Source organism: Didymosphaeria variabile (genome assembly GCF_027946475.1).
Source record: "Didymosphaeria variabile strain IMI 356815 chromosome Unknown scaffold_5, whole genome shotgun sequence".
NCBI classification, from domain to species: domain Eukaryota; kingdom Fungi; phylum Ascomycota; class Dothideomycetes; order Pleosporales; family Didymosphaeriaceae; genus Didymosphaeria; species Didymosphaeria variabile.
The window spans coordinates 1961060-1974621 of NW_026611624.1; the positions used below are offsets into that span (position 1 = coordinate 1961060).

The 13562-nt window shown below is 53.0% G+C and overlaps 4 protein-coding genes across 4 annotated transcripts; all 4 read right to left on the reverse strand.

Moving 5' to 3' along the window:
- Positions 1–8: 8 nt before the first annotated feature.
- N0V89_007131 (uncharacterized protein) lies at positions 9–1738 on the reverse strand (the record flags this gene model as incomplete). Its single annotated transcript, XM_056215896.1, has 3 exons — positions 9–971; positions 1211–1504; positions 1562–1738. The coding sequence occupies 3 exons, from the start codon at positions 1736–1738 to the stop codon at positions 9–11; spliced, it is 1434 nt and encodes a 477-aa protein (XP_056070143.1).
- Positions 1739–2632: 894 nt separating this feature from the next.
- PRP22 (DEAH-box ATP-dependent RNA helicase prp22) lies at positions 2633–6608 on the reverse strand (the record flags this gene model as incomplete). Its single annotated transcript, XM_056215897.1, has 6 exons — positions 2633–3199; positions 3326–3840; positions 3887–4073; positions 4128–4376; positions 4425–4538; positions 4611–6608. The coding sequence occupies 6 exons, from the start codon at positions 6606–6608 to the stop codon at positions 2633–2635; spliced, it is 3630 nt and encodes a 1209-aa protein (XP_056070144.1).
- Positions 6609–8191: 1583 nt separating this feature from the next.
- On the reverse strand, positions 8192–9493 carry N0V89_007133 (uncharacterized protein; the record flags this gene model as incomplete). Its single annotated transcript, XM_056215898.1, has 3 exons — positions 8192–8371; positions 8424–8864; positions 8918–9493. 3 exons carry the CDS (start codon positions 9491–9493, stop codon positions 8192–8194), a joined length of 1197 nt encoding a protein of 398 aa, XP_056070145.1.
- A 2684-nt stretch (positions 9494–12177) lies between these two features.
- On the reverse strand, positions 12178–13501 carry SVF1 (putative cell survival pathways protein; the record flags this gene model as incomplete). The annotated part of the gene is made up of 4 exons (XM_056215899.1): positions 12178–12650; positions 12696–13120; positions 13171–13386; positions 13479–13501. 4 exons carry the CDS (start codon positions 13499–13501, stop codon positions 12178–12180), a joined length of 1137 nt encoding a protein of 378 aa, XP_056070146.1.
- Positions 13502–13562: the final 61 nt, after the last annotated feature.

Genomic DNA, 13562 nt, shown 5'->3' on the forward strand with positions numbered 1-13562 from the left:
CCCTGTCCTTACTCCTCCCTATGCACATCTACAACCGGACCCTTAAACTCTTTCCTTCCCTTGACCAGATAATAGGTAGTCGAGATGACGAACACAGCCGCCAACATGACGCTACTCCAGTTCATGGTCTCTGCCGTCACAGGCGTCGTCAACGGCCAGGTCAAGAAGAAGATCAGCGGTGTCAAAATGATCAACGCCACCACATTGATCAGCAAGCCCCATCGTCCTAGTGACCACCTCCGATCAGGTAGCGGTGCGCCGAACAGACGGCGGTGTACGAGGCACCCGATAGTGAGGTAGTACGAGATCAGCGTTGCGACGGCGCCTAGAGAGGTAATCGCGTTCAGCGCGACAGAGGAACCGATGTTGATCAAGCTGAGGAGCGCACTGATGCTCAAACTGACAATGATGCCAGGGAGAGGAATGTTCCAATGCGGCGAGACCTTAGAAAGCCATGTATGGCCGGGGAGACCTTTATCACGGGCAAAACTCCAGATCTGGCGGGAGCAAGCCGCGGCTTCGGAGACTGCGCAGACGGAGAGCATGAAAATAATGATAAAGGTCATGACGGAGGCGCCGGCGAGCGAATTCGTGGCGTTGTAAAACATCTGGATGAAGGCGTAGCCGGTGGGCGAGGCTAGGACTTCTGCGGGGTCGCCGAGCGTGAAGCAAATGGTGATGATTGCGACGAATAGCATGGAGACGTTCAATATTACGCTTCCCATGATTGCACGGGGGAGAACGATGGAGGCGTCTTTGATTTCCTCGGACATGTGAACTGAGCAGTCGTAGCCAACGAGGACAGCAGTAGGGGCAAGAAGACCGACCATGGCACTGAGGCCGGTGCTGGACCAGCCGCCATCGTTGGTGAAGTTCAGGAGGGCATCGGCTGCGGTGCGACGAGGGGCGGTGGCCCACAGTGTGATGATGATGGCCAGGAAACCGGTGATGTGGACGACCAAAGCTACGGCCTCTGATGCAGGGTCAGTACCGTATGTCCAAAAGGAATGCTGCACACAACCTGAAAGGGGCACTTACCAACTTTGGGCAACTTTGATGCAAAAATGGTATTCCAGCTAATTGTGAAAACGACAACAGCGATAGCGAGCAGTGTTCCGTGCCATCGTTCGTAGGAGTAGCTCAGGTTGTTCAGAGTGATTAGTCCTTGAATAGTCGTGCCTACCAAAAAGCATACGCTTGCTAAATACACCTGCCAGCCGACAGCAGTCAACCATCCCGAGTAGTAGCTTAGCACCTTCTGGTATTTGCGAGGAGCAAATTCGGAAACCCAGTGATATTGACCGCCAGCAGTCGGGGACATGGACGACATCTCGGCCAGACTTGCGTACACCAGCGTCATGCACGTCGCACAAGCGAAGAAGCCCCAGAAGAGCAGCGGTGTGCCGCCGTCGGTCAATACGAAGTTCAGATACGTGAAGATGCCTTCCCATGAAGCGATACAGGTTGACGCGAAGCCCAGCATTGTTAGGAATGAAAAGTTGCGCTGCAATCAATGAGCATGGTCGATCGGATGGTAAAGGAGGAATGTGTGCAGACGCACTCGCAAGACCTGCTGCTTTCCCAGCATCTCCATCTCATGTCTGTCTGAGTCGGTGCCATAGTATTTCGGTTTCACGGTGCCAAAGTTCTTATCCAACACAGAACCCAACCTCTCATCCGCGATTGACGAAATCGCGTTCGCATCGACATCCTTCTGATCGGGATATGTAGACGCCATTCTGCAAAAGACACGCCCAAGCAATGCGACAGGGCCAAGAAACGAAGAAGACAATGAACGATACGCGATGCGCCGACTAACAATCCTGAGTAGACGAGTGCAGCATGAGAAGGTTTATAAACCCACGTACCCTGTGGAGAGATGGTCCCTCGACCCCACCAGCAAGAAACGCCACCCCTCGTAGCCTTGTCCGAGACGTGCATAGTGCTGCAGGTCAGCCGGGATGCCATTGAAGCTTGTACCCCACGTCCGGGGAAGCCCTCCTCCACGCCTCGCATTCGGAGACCGTCCAGCGCCGCCAACGTATACACAGTACCGCGCCTCTCCGAATAACTTGCACGACTGGAGGTGTATACGTGCGACAAGTTGAAGATGGAGTCATTGGTGTGTTAGAGACCAAGGGGCTGGCGTTATCTGCATGTTGATGAGGTGGACAGAGAGGGAGAGGCGGCCGAGACGGGAGGGGCTAGCGTCTTGCGCCAAAGAGGATCGGGTATGGTGCACCACCCCAAAAGGGCATTCGCATGCGGGCACGAGGGACATTTCCGCGTCAATCTGTCGTCTAAGGCGTGTATCTCGTTCCACGGTTAGTCGAGCATAGGCGGCTGATCACGATCGTTATCGACGTCTCGACAGCTTCACAGCTTGTTCTTGTAGCTTCCGCCAGAGAGCCATGATTCAGACTGCCGGACAGATAAGGACATGACGGGAGACATGGACAGCTCTTCCGCCACGCTTTCGAGTGAACGTTTCATCAACCTTCACATTGCCAGTCCGAACATCATACAGGGTGCTACCACTATGCAAGTCCTGCATGGCCAGATCTATTCGCACTATGAAAAGTACCAGCTATCCATGAGCAAACCACAGCACCCAAACCTAACCCAAATCCTTCTAACCCCAAGTACCACCTCCCCCCCTACCCTGCCTCTTCTGCGCACTCAATCTCCAATCGTCCTCTCCCGCAAACTTATTATGCAGCGGCTGAATCCTCTCCGCCCTCTTTCTCTGACTCAGCTTGTCCGTCGGCGCAACCTTGAAGAACGTCGGCGCCGCCTCAACCAGCCACTTCGGCTCGATGGCACTGACGCAATGCATGTACTCCTTCGTTGTCTCGACCAAGCTTTGATAAATGACGTGTTCCGAGGGCTTGCCGAAGAGCGCCGACGACGGATGCAAGAACACAGGTGTGCCCTCGACGAGCGTTTTGTAGCCTTCCGACGGGTCCTTGCGTGCGCTGTTACGGAAAAAGCCTGAGCAGAGGGCTTGTCGGACTTTCTGCGTGTTGCGGCCGCAAGAAGTGAGGTTGTGCTTGTGCCGCGCCATGAGCTGGAGAAGTTGCTGGCGGACGTCTTTGACCCTCTGCATATTCCTCGGCTGAATGAAATTCTCGAAACACCATGGTGTGCTGAAGCCTGAGGCTTTCCATCCGTTGTACACGTTGAGTAGCGTAATGTGGTCCTATCAAGAGTCAGTGCCAGTCAAGTCAGGGTGGACTGATACCTGGTGCATGTCTCATCCAACCGAGAAAGAAATCCTTCTTCTGCCAGAAAAACACGTCCACTTTGTATCCGGGCATCTGCTTACGCCAGAGGGGTCGTTGAACTTGGCCTTCTTCTGGTCCGCTTGCTGTTGCTTTTCCCGTGGGCGATGGAAGATGTTTTGTGTGGCGGATATCATGGAAACGATGGTGAGCACTTCGTCGGAACACTGCATCTGAACACTGGTGAGGAGAGCCTTCGAGAGCGAGGGATCCATAGGGAAGTCTGCCATTTGGCGGCCGAGACGCGTGAGGAGGCCTTCGTCATCTAGTGCACCAAGGCAGTAGAGCTCTTCTAAAGCACCAAGCATCGTATTGGTGGGCGGTGGGTCCATGAAATCGAAATGGAGGAGGTCGTTGATGCCCATGGCTTTCAGCATCAAAATCGTGTTGCTAAGATTCTGACGCTGAATCTCAGGTATGGTGGTCGGAAGCATCTCATTCTGGAAAGCTGCTTCGGTGTAGAGCCTGAAGCATTTACCAGGACCCGTTCGACCAGCACGTCCACTCCGCTGTCGCGCTTGCGCCTGTGAAATGGGTGTGATCTGGAGTCGATCCATGCCTAACAAGATTAGTGATACAACTTCCGATCTGGAAACGGTACATACCAAGCTTGCTGTCGTAGCTCGACTGCTTTACGAAGCCGGGATCAATGACATAGTAGATTCCATCGATAGTCAAACTCGTCTCGGCAATGTTGGTAGCAATGACCACTTTTCGAGTTCCTGGCGGCGCAGGCTCGAAAATGCGACTCGCAGTCTCTCCTGGCAGCGCCGAGTAGATTGGTAAAATCATCTGGGCTAAGTAAGTATGAGAGTTTTGCGGCCCAAGTCTTTTCTATAAACCTACCAGTTCAGGGACGTTCGGACCCAAGGCTTTCATTCGCTCGCTGAGAATCTCGCAACTGCTGTCAATCTCCTCCTTACCCGTAAGGAAAAGTAGAATATCACCGGCGGGCTCCGTCAAGTGGATTTGCATTGTCGTAACCAACGCGGCGTCCAAGTAATCGGACTCGGGCTCGCGGGAATACATGATCTCGACCGGAAAGGTTCTACCGGGAATACTGAAGATTGGTGCCTCCATGAAATAACTGCTGAACTACTATAACGTTAGCCAAGCTTCTTCAATCATAAGGCATGTACGTACTTTATCTGCGTCGAGCGTGGCAGAGGTCACGATGATCTTCATATCCGGTCTCCGCTTCAACGTTTTCTTCAATAGTCCGAAAAGCACATCCGTAGCAATTGTCCTCTCGTGAGCCTGTTTACGTTAGTTTGAACGGACACATTTATAACCAAAAGACCTCGAGAAGGGAACTATGAGATAACATACCTCGTCAAGCATGATGCAGGAATACTTGTTCAACATAGGATCCAGAAGGATCTCTCTTTGGAGGATACCATCAGTCATGTACTTGATGCGTGTATCCGGGCCGGTCTTGTCTTCGAACCGAATCGTGTAGCCCACTTCGTTGCCCAGTTGGCAGCCGACTTCTTCGGCGACACGCTTTGCTACGCTCATGGCTGCCACACGACGTGGCTGAGTGCAGCCTATCATGAGCTCATTCGCGTAGCCAGCTTCAGCTAGGTACTGTGTCATTTGCGTCGTTTTTCCACTGCCAGTATCGCCCACGACAATAAGGATTTGGTTATTCTTGACGGCCTCAAGTAGTTGTGTCCGGAACTTGTAGACTGGAAGAGATTCACGCTGATCCTTGATGCTCATGTCCGTACGTTTACCAAAGGACGCCTTTCCCTGTGCAACCTTCTTCCACTCCGGTACAGCCTCGGGCGCTTGATTTGTTCGAGTATTGCGTAGATCGCTCGCAAATTGTCGTTGTTGTGCCATTGGGTCATTCCACTGACTGCTAAGATCAACCTTTTCAGCCTCCTTTGCAGCCTTCTCTTGAGCTTCTTGTTGTCGTAGATCACGACGTTCGCGTGCAAGAGTGTCACCCTGCATTGCAGCCCTGTTTAAAGATCCGTCGGGGGCTTTGACGACACGGATTGGCGACAGTTCTAACGCCCTTGCAGTCTGACCCTCTAAAAACTTGGGCTCCTCGTTCGTAAGTTCAATGTCCACGTCCTCTTCCTCTTCAAAACCGCCCTCGCCGTTGACATGTGCGTTATAGTCTTCGTCAATATCTGGATAGTCCGACCTAGGGATGATACCGGAGGCTATCAGCTGTTTTATTTCCCACCTTTCAGGCGATGTCATTCGCTTGCGCATGCCGTTTTTTCGACTGTTAAAGCTATCCTCAATGACAGCAACAGGGTCGCCAGCTCCTCCCCCGAGTGCAGACATATTGGCACCAGTTCCTATACGTTGAGCCGGAGCGAGGTCTCGGCCTGTCCGCTGATCACATTCTTTCATTGAAAGGCTTAAGCGTCCGCCTTCCATCTTAATCACCTTGACCTTGACCTCTTGCCCTCGCGACAAGAGATCGGCTGGGTCATTCACACGCGCACCATCCTGGATCTGTGAAACGTGCACCAACCCGTCAACCTTGCCTCGCACTCCTTGCAGGTTGACGAAGGCACCAAACGGTTTGAGTCCTGTCACCTTGCCAGTATATACCTTGTGCAGGACAGGCTCGTCGTCAAGCTCCGGCGTGGGCGGTCGGCGGAACTCGTCTATATCTTCGTCGCGATATTTTCTCCGCGAGCGTGCCTTGTCTTGTCGTCTTACGGTGCGGTCGCGTCCAAACTCGTCTTGGAAAATCAGTTCATCATGACGATCATCGTGACGTCGCCTAGGGCTCCTTGAAGTCGATCGTGGCCGTGACCGTGACCGCCTGTACCGCTTGTTCCTCCCTCTGTCGCGGTCCTCGTCATCGCGTGGGCTCATGCTCCTCTTGCGCGCGGACCTGTCCCTTCGCCCTCCACCAGCTGTAGGTCCGGCCAGACCTTCTAGCATGGCGAAGGTATCGTCGAGTGCATCTAGTTGCGCCTTCCCATTCTCCTCCCCGCCGCTTTCTGCCCCGAATTCCACCTCCTTGTCCGGAATTGCCAGGCCCTTGAACACGCGCGTCTTGCGGTCTGTCTCGTCTCCGCCATCTTGGGTAGCTTCCTTGCCATTTGCGCCACCCTTGTTCTTGTATTTCGGGTGTAATGTGAGGATCAAACGATCGATGCTCTTGATGAGCGAGGTGGGAAACTCTGCGCCAATCTCCTTGAGCTGCGTCTCGAAGTCGTCGAGGCCTTTCGCGTTTGCATGTTGATCGATTATGAATTCGGCGAGCGTCTTGTCATCCACGCCGACATGGTTCCGTATCTCGTCCGTCACTTTGGCGACCAGGGCCAGGTATTCGAGGTTGGCGAGATCGTCCATGGTGCGCGGTGCAGTCGGTCAAGTGCTCAAGGAACGAGCGTTTGGAGACAGTGCTGGCTTGACCCTGCCTGTGTCTAGGCTAGCGGAGCCAGGGAGATATTGTAGGTGGTGAAGGAGCGTGTCGCAAACGTGGGAAACCGCAGGCGCAGGACGTTCAGCGCCGTTGTATGGGTCGAGAGATGCCAGCCTACTAGGTGCAGTCACAATCGCGGATTCGCAGCAGCCATGAAACGTAATGCGCACAACCAAAGTTGTGCGATTCGGGACCCAAAAAGTCAAGAGACAGCGGCAAATCGTCCTGTAGCGCCAAGATCAATTCTCCGAGCCCGCCAACCACTCACCTCTCACCTCCGCCGCCGCACCCCCATCACCACTCCCAACGTCACGCCACGAGCCCCCTCCCACGACCATTCGCACGCACAAAAGCACAATGCGCGCCACTAAGATAGCGCCCCCTAAATTCCAAAATCTCGCGCTCGCCCTCGAAATCGGCACCGCCGCCTACCTCAGCTACGAGCTCTTCCGCGTCTACAAGGGTACGCACCCAGCAATGTCGCGCAAACTCGCTGAAGCCGGAGTGTGGCCGCCGCCACGGTTTCCAGCAGTGAAGGAAGGGGCGAGACGAGCAAGCGAAGAGAAGAAGGAGGTGGACGTGCGGTGGATGAGTATCAATGGCGTGCCGGTGCCGGCGAGCTTTGATGCTTTGACCGGATTTTGGAGGCGAGGATGAGGGCAGACATATTGAACTTGAGGGCTGGACTGCCCGAACAATTCACAAGAGATGGTTTCATTTGCTTTTGTTCACCAGTGTATTAGGCTATGGGACATACTTGGATTACGACGAATTGGATTTGCAGCGTTCTGCACAGGAGCATATTTGGCGTCGGCGCTTTAGCGTTATCATTGGCTTTAGCTACGGTCATCGACTTTTTTCACTATTCATTAATGGTACGATTCGCGACATGCGAAACGGCATCGAGGACATGAGAAGCTGTACGACTGGAAATTGCGAGGTTGCAGCATCGGATCGAGACTTACAGAAAAGGGATGAGATGGCGTTCTGCGGAAAGAACAAATATTGGACCATGCATACATTTGCTCAGGGTGGAAACGGTGGAAGTCACTCTGTAGAGTTACGTTCTGGGTGCACCTGCTCGTCAATACACGGCTTTGATCCTGCAATCACAAAATCAACTTCTTGCAACTGTTACGTTGACACACTCTAACGAAATTCAAGTATCTACACGGGTTCTCATTGTTGCATGGTTGGCGAAGCCTCACCAGTGGAGCATCATGCTACCATCTCTCACCACTCAAGCTCACAGATTACAATTATAGAGAGGCGTCGACTACATATCTTCATTTTCATCATTGCTTATATGCCATACAGTTTGCTGCTCATATGGTGTAGTAGTATGGATACACATGTCATTAAGCAGGCATGAACATATCATGCACCCGCATTCTGCCGTTGAAAACCAGATACCCATCGCTAAGCTGCAGCAAATTTATCTAGACCGGAAAGCCACAAACGCGTCCTCTCAATAGAGAGAGGAGCCAAGCAACGAACAGGAGAAACCAGCTCAGTCGTTGTAGTTCACGATGCCCGAGCCATCCTTGTTCGCCTTCGGGATGCCATACCTGGCCGAGAGATCATCCTCCTGGCTTTTGCTTTCCGGATCGAGATAAGGGCGCTCAGCACGGCAGCATACGCGCACGGCGTGTCTGCGGTGTGGCGCAAAGCCGTAGCTCGCGGAGTGGTTCTTTCACCCATCAGCACCTGTTCTTGTTTCTCGCACAAGAGGGTCGACTTACGCAAACGCGGTTATCCCAGAAAGCAACATCGCCTTCATTCCACTGGAAACGAACCTGCACCTCAGGACTTGTCGCCACAATCTCATTCAGTAGCCTGATAATCGCATCGCTCTCGGTCTTGGGCACGCCGATGATCTTGGTCACGAAGCCAGGGTTGAAGAACAGCGACTTCCAGCCTGTGACAGGATTGGTGCGGATAAGAGGGTGGGCAGTGGTCACGGGCTCGCGGCGAACAGTGCGACCTAGCTCCCGTGTGCCCTGTGCTTGGAGTTCAGCGGAGTGGATAGCGGTCAGAGAATCGAGGTACTTCTGCATATAGGGCGAGAGCATGTCGTAGGCTGCATATTGGGAGGACCAGAGGGTGTCGCCGCCGGCGCCGCGGGGTGGGCCGGTGAGAACCTTGAGGGAAGTGTAGGAAGGGGGCTGCTCTTCGTATGTGACCTTCGGCGTGCGTTAGCAACAGCGATACAGGAGTCGGTTCGAATCAAACTTACATCCGAGTGCCACAGGAAGGTCGGTGTAAACAGAGCCCTCAGATCTGGCGAGTTTTCCCCCGTAAACACAACGTGCACATCCTCGAGCCCCTCCCGCCTCGGCATCGCAGTCGTAGCATGGCTATGCAGCTCTCCGAAGTACATTCCCAGCGCCCGCTGCTCGTCAACGCCGAAGTTTTTCTGATCCCTAAAAAACACCACACCCCGCGTAGCAATCAAGCGCGCAAGGTCATTCTTCTGCAAGTCCGTGAGGTTGGCGAGGTCGACGCCGTGGATCTCAGTGCCAACTTTAGGGTTGTAGTCGAAGACATCTGTGGCGGAGGCGAGGAGGTTCTTGAAGTTGGCGTCGCCTAGCAGGCCTTTGTCGTGGTATTCGACAGGAGTGAGAGCGGGCCAGGTGATGTCGGGAAATCGGGGTCGGAGGTCCTCGTATTTGTATGTCTCATGTTGCTTTTTGATGGTGGTGCGGCCGGGAACGTAGTTGAGGGTGTTACCGGTGGGCTTAAAAGTGGCCTTCACGTCTTTGGTGGCCACTTGAGTGACCCCAACTGTGGTCTCAACTAGGCCAGGTGCCATGGTGGGATATGGCTGCGAAGGCTTTTGTAGACTTTAAGTAGATGCACTACGGCTCTCAGGAACTGGTTGATGATGTGTGCAGTGATCACCCGAACAGCAGTGGCGGTCCTCTGGGAACCAAGTAACCCTGTGTTCGAACCTTTTATCTGCGTCAAGTACACTATGGCTAATGGCGTGCTGGGTGGTGCGGTAAGCCTGTGTAGTCCTTTCCTTTCATAAACGTGTCAAAGATCCGATGAACACTCTCTAAAGTGGGAAAGTAGTGAAAAGTAAGCACAATGACCATTCAGCTACTTAAGTGATACAGGTACTTACCGTGGAATATCCTGGATATCTCATGATTAACTCACCTTCGCGGTCCTAGATCGATGGCGCAATAGCACACAATGCCGTCTCGCACGGACATGACACGGAGAAAGTCATGCTGCTTCCCCACAATTGCAGTACGCCTCCGGGGAAACCTGGAAGTGACCAAGACTTTTAGGCTACGTCAATATCGATAGCTGCGTGTTGCGTACTGTTTGACGATGGCTATAGCCCTGCCCGTCTGCAAATATTATGGGCCACGGTTGTTAAGTCCAATTTCGGGACTCAACCTTAGGGTCTTCATTGTCTGGATTCGTCAGTGGGACATACGGTCCATTGCATCGTGTTTTCCTTGATTTCCTCCAGCAGATGAGCCGGTTCGCAATCCACAGAGTAACCTGAAAATTACTCACGACATTGCTAAGCGCCGACAAGACCAACTCTTCCCACGATAACCTACCCCCGGATTTGTGTTAGTAGAAAACGAGGTCGTGGTGGCTGATCAATTGAGCCGCGCTAGACCTTCTTCAGGCAAGGCGATGCTGATTGCACCATCTCCCTAGACCATGACGCCTTTAGGAACTCAAACGCTACCGCCGAAGAAAGATCTGGAAGCGTATTCAAACACCATAAAGGCACGGTGGAGAAGTCACCACATTCTTTTATGTCCGTGATCGCGTGGTGAGCTCGGATATCAGGCTGATCCCCAGGTCTTGAATTCCACGAACCTCTCGTGGAGGTTCTGCATCTACTTCTTCCTACATCCACTGCATCAGCCTGTATTTATGCCCAGTTGTACGGACACATTTGCCGATACCGGATGTTATTGCCGATGTAAAGTGAATGCAGCAGACCGCAGCGGGGAGAAATTTGAACAAATCTGTAAACGCATACTGCCGCGCGGAACCCTGCATTCTGTATTTCATGCAGATAACAGCAGTGATACAGCTATTGCGTGCAGGCGATGATTCTGGACCATGCTGTGGAGTGACACGCAGCCCTATACGCCAGTCTGAGATTGTCGTAGCATTCCCGCCGCATGTTTTTGATAGAGAAGGATTGAAATGCTGGGTGAGAAAGTCCTGGAGAATTTTCATTGCAAGCTAGCAATCCCACAGCCCATCTCTTTCAATATACACTTTCCGAAGAAACTCCAGATCCTGAAGGTGGCATGATCCAAGATAGATCGCATTCGATGCATCGACCTGCTCTCTGGACTACCTTGCTTATTCCCGCGCGAAACGATTCCGTGGGGCTGAGCTACGTCTCTCATCGTTAGACTCCATAATAATCGTTTTGCTGCAATGATAGCATACAAGTCTTGTCGTCGATAACGTCAGGGTATATCGTTGAACGCCAGAAGATACAGAAACGGAAAGGTCGACTTAAACCCATCTACTTCTTGTTCTGTTTTCAGCACATCTCGCACGTCCTCGTAGACGGTTGCTGATATCCTTTTGATGCCGCCACGCCGCGCAAGTCGCCTATATGGAGGTCAGCACGCAGGATCTAGAAAGTACCGGGCACCCAACAGTATTGCTGCCACAACACGATGACCTGAGAAAGCTTGCCCTTACCGAATATCTCCTTTGGTGATGCCCTGGATCGTGTCCCGCTGCACTTTTCTAATCCAGCTTGTTAGCTTGTTGCTGCTACGCTCGTGACCTTACTCAAGACTTACTTGTGCCGCTTGAGCAGCCCTTTGGTCCCCAAACCAGCCGCTCCCTTACCTTTCCCAAGGCCAAGGCCCATCTGTGTCGCTCGCGACGGAGTTGAGGTAGGTAGTGAGCTTAGTGGGCGACCCACACCAGGCCGTGGATTAGAGCTTCCAGGAACAAAGCGAGGTGTACCACCGCCGAAGCCGGGCGGTACAACTCGCGGTTTCGCCATTGTTCAAAGTAGGAGTTGTTGTGGAGTTGGTGTCGTCCGCAAGAGTAATTCAGGTGCAGCGATAGTAAGTGCCAAGCGCGCTCGCGCAACGAGATGTCACGCGTAATCAGCTGATCCCGTGCGGGGTAGCTATTTGAGGAAGGAACGATTGTGTTGGATTGAATGCGCAAACGGGCACGTCGGCGAGTAATTGCACATCTATGATTTGGGTAAACAGACGTGATTCGAGCATTGTCTCGACCTGTTTGTAGACTGCATGTCCCGTTGCATGAAGCGCTTCATGATACTTGATACATAGTACTCGTCTTACAAGATACCAGACAATAAGTGGCAAGGCGACACTTGAAGAGTGCACCATCACATTCGCAAAGGTAGTATCTCAATTGCCAGGGTAATTATCGTTTATTAGGTCCTCAAGCGCCTGTCCTGAGTGTCATGCAATCATTAAAGCTAGGTGTCGTAGGTCTATCCAAAACGCAACAAGGATTCTACGAGATGAAAGTGGCCTCGGCGAACAATGTGCCTTCCTCCTCCTTTACCTCATCACCCACCTTGACCTTGAGAGTCAGTTTCGATTTGTATTGGTAGATATATGGCTTCGTGCCTGCCGCAGTGGCTACGATGGCCTTGACGAAACCTGGGACTTCGGCCATAACATCTATACGGTCCAAACGATCCCCGAGGCTGCCCTCGAGGTGGGCAGACACCTCCTTTCCATCGTCTGTCTTGCCCTCCCAGGTATAGCTTGCTGAAGTGGGCTCGGGCCAGTCATTATCACTATCCTGCTTGGTCGCCGTGTGCTTCACATCGCCAGCATTAGTGTTGGCAAAAAGGAGCTTGCCGTCGGTAGCAAGGCCACTAACACGGACAAGGGTGTTGGCGTAAGAGGCAGGCGTAGTGAACTCCATCAGAATTGCGGAGTAGTTGGGCGACTGGAAGTTGACAAAGTTCCATCGAGCAGCTGTCCTCATTAGCATCGGTTGAGAAGCTTGTCAAAGCTACGAACCTGCGTGATGAGGCTTCATGCCCTGCAGCGCCATACAGTACATGCCCCGGCCCTTGAAGTCAATCTGCTCGCCGTTGGTGATGATCCTACCTCCAACGTTTGCACTCGGCCAGAACGCATGTCGCATAGAACCCCAGGGCGCCTTGGGATCGGTTCCGTAGTTGGTTGTGCCATCCGTTCCTCCCAAGAAACCTGGAGCTACCCGCTCAAACTTGATGTCGACCATGCTCCTGTCATTGCGCGCAGACTTGATATTGTAAGAAGAACCATCCTCGGATAGCTCAATCGAAATACCGTCGGCGAAGAAACAGAATTGGTCATCATCGAAGCCGTAGTTCTCGAGGGGGTCGCTAGTCCAAACGACTGGCTTCTCGTTGTTCGGGTACCAAATCTTGACGTTGAACTGGGTAGTGATGCGCAGACCGCTAGTTAAAGATCAGATGCTGGTCGAGGTGGTGTGATGGGCAAGACGTACGCAATGTTGTTGTAGATTACCTGCATAAAGCAATAGTGACCACTGTCGGCCTGGAGATAAAACGTCTGCGTCTCGACGCAGGTCTGCTCGACGAGTTTCCACTTCAAGTGTTCCTTCTTGAGCTCCGTATAGGCGGGGTCACCAGCGTTCCTGCCCACAGGGTGAATGGCCTCCGGGCCGTACTCGGGTTCCTGGGTACCGGCGACATTGGCCAACCTGCGCAAGTGTGAGCCCGCAGCGGTAGCAGAGGGAGTGCGGAACGCGGCACGTGCCGAGAGGTCCGGCGGGTGCACTGGGGAGGTACTGACTGCTGCTGGGCCCAACGAAACATTTTGCGGGCTTTTGCGGGAGCTCTGGGCACTAATATCCAAATAACAGCGGTAAGCAACAGC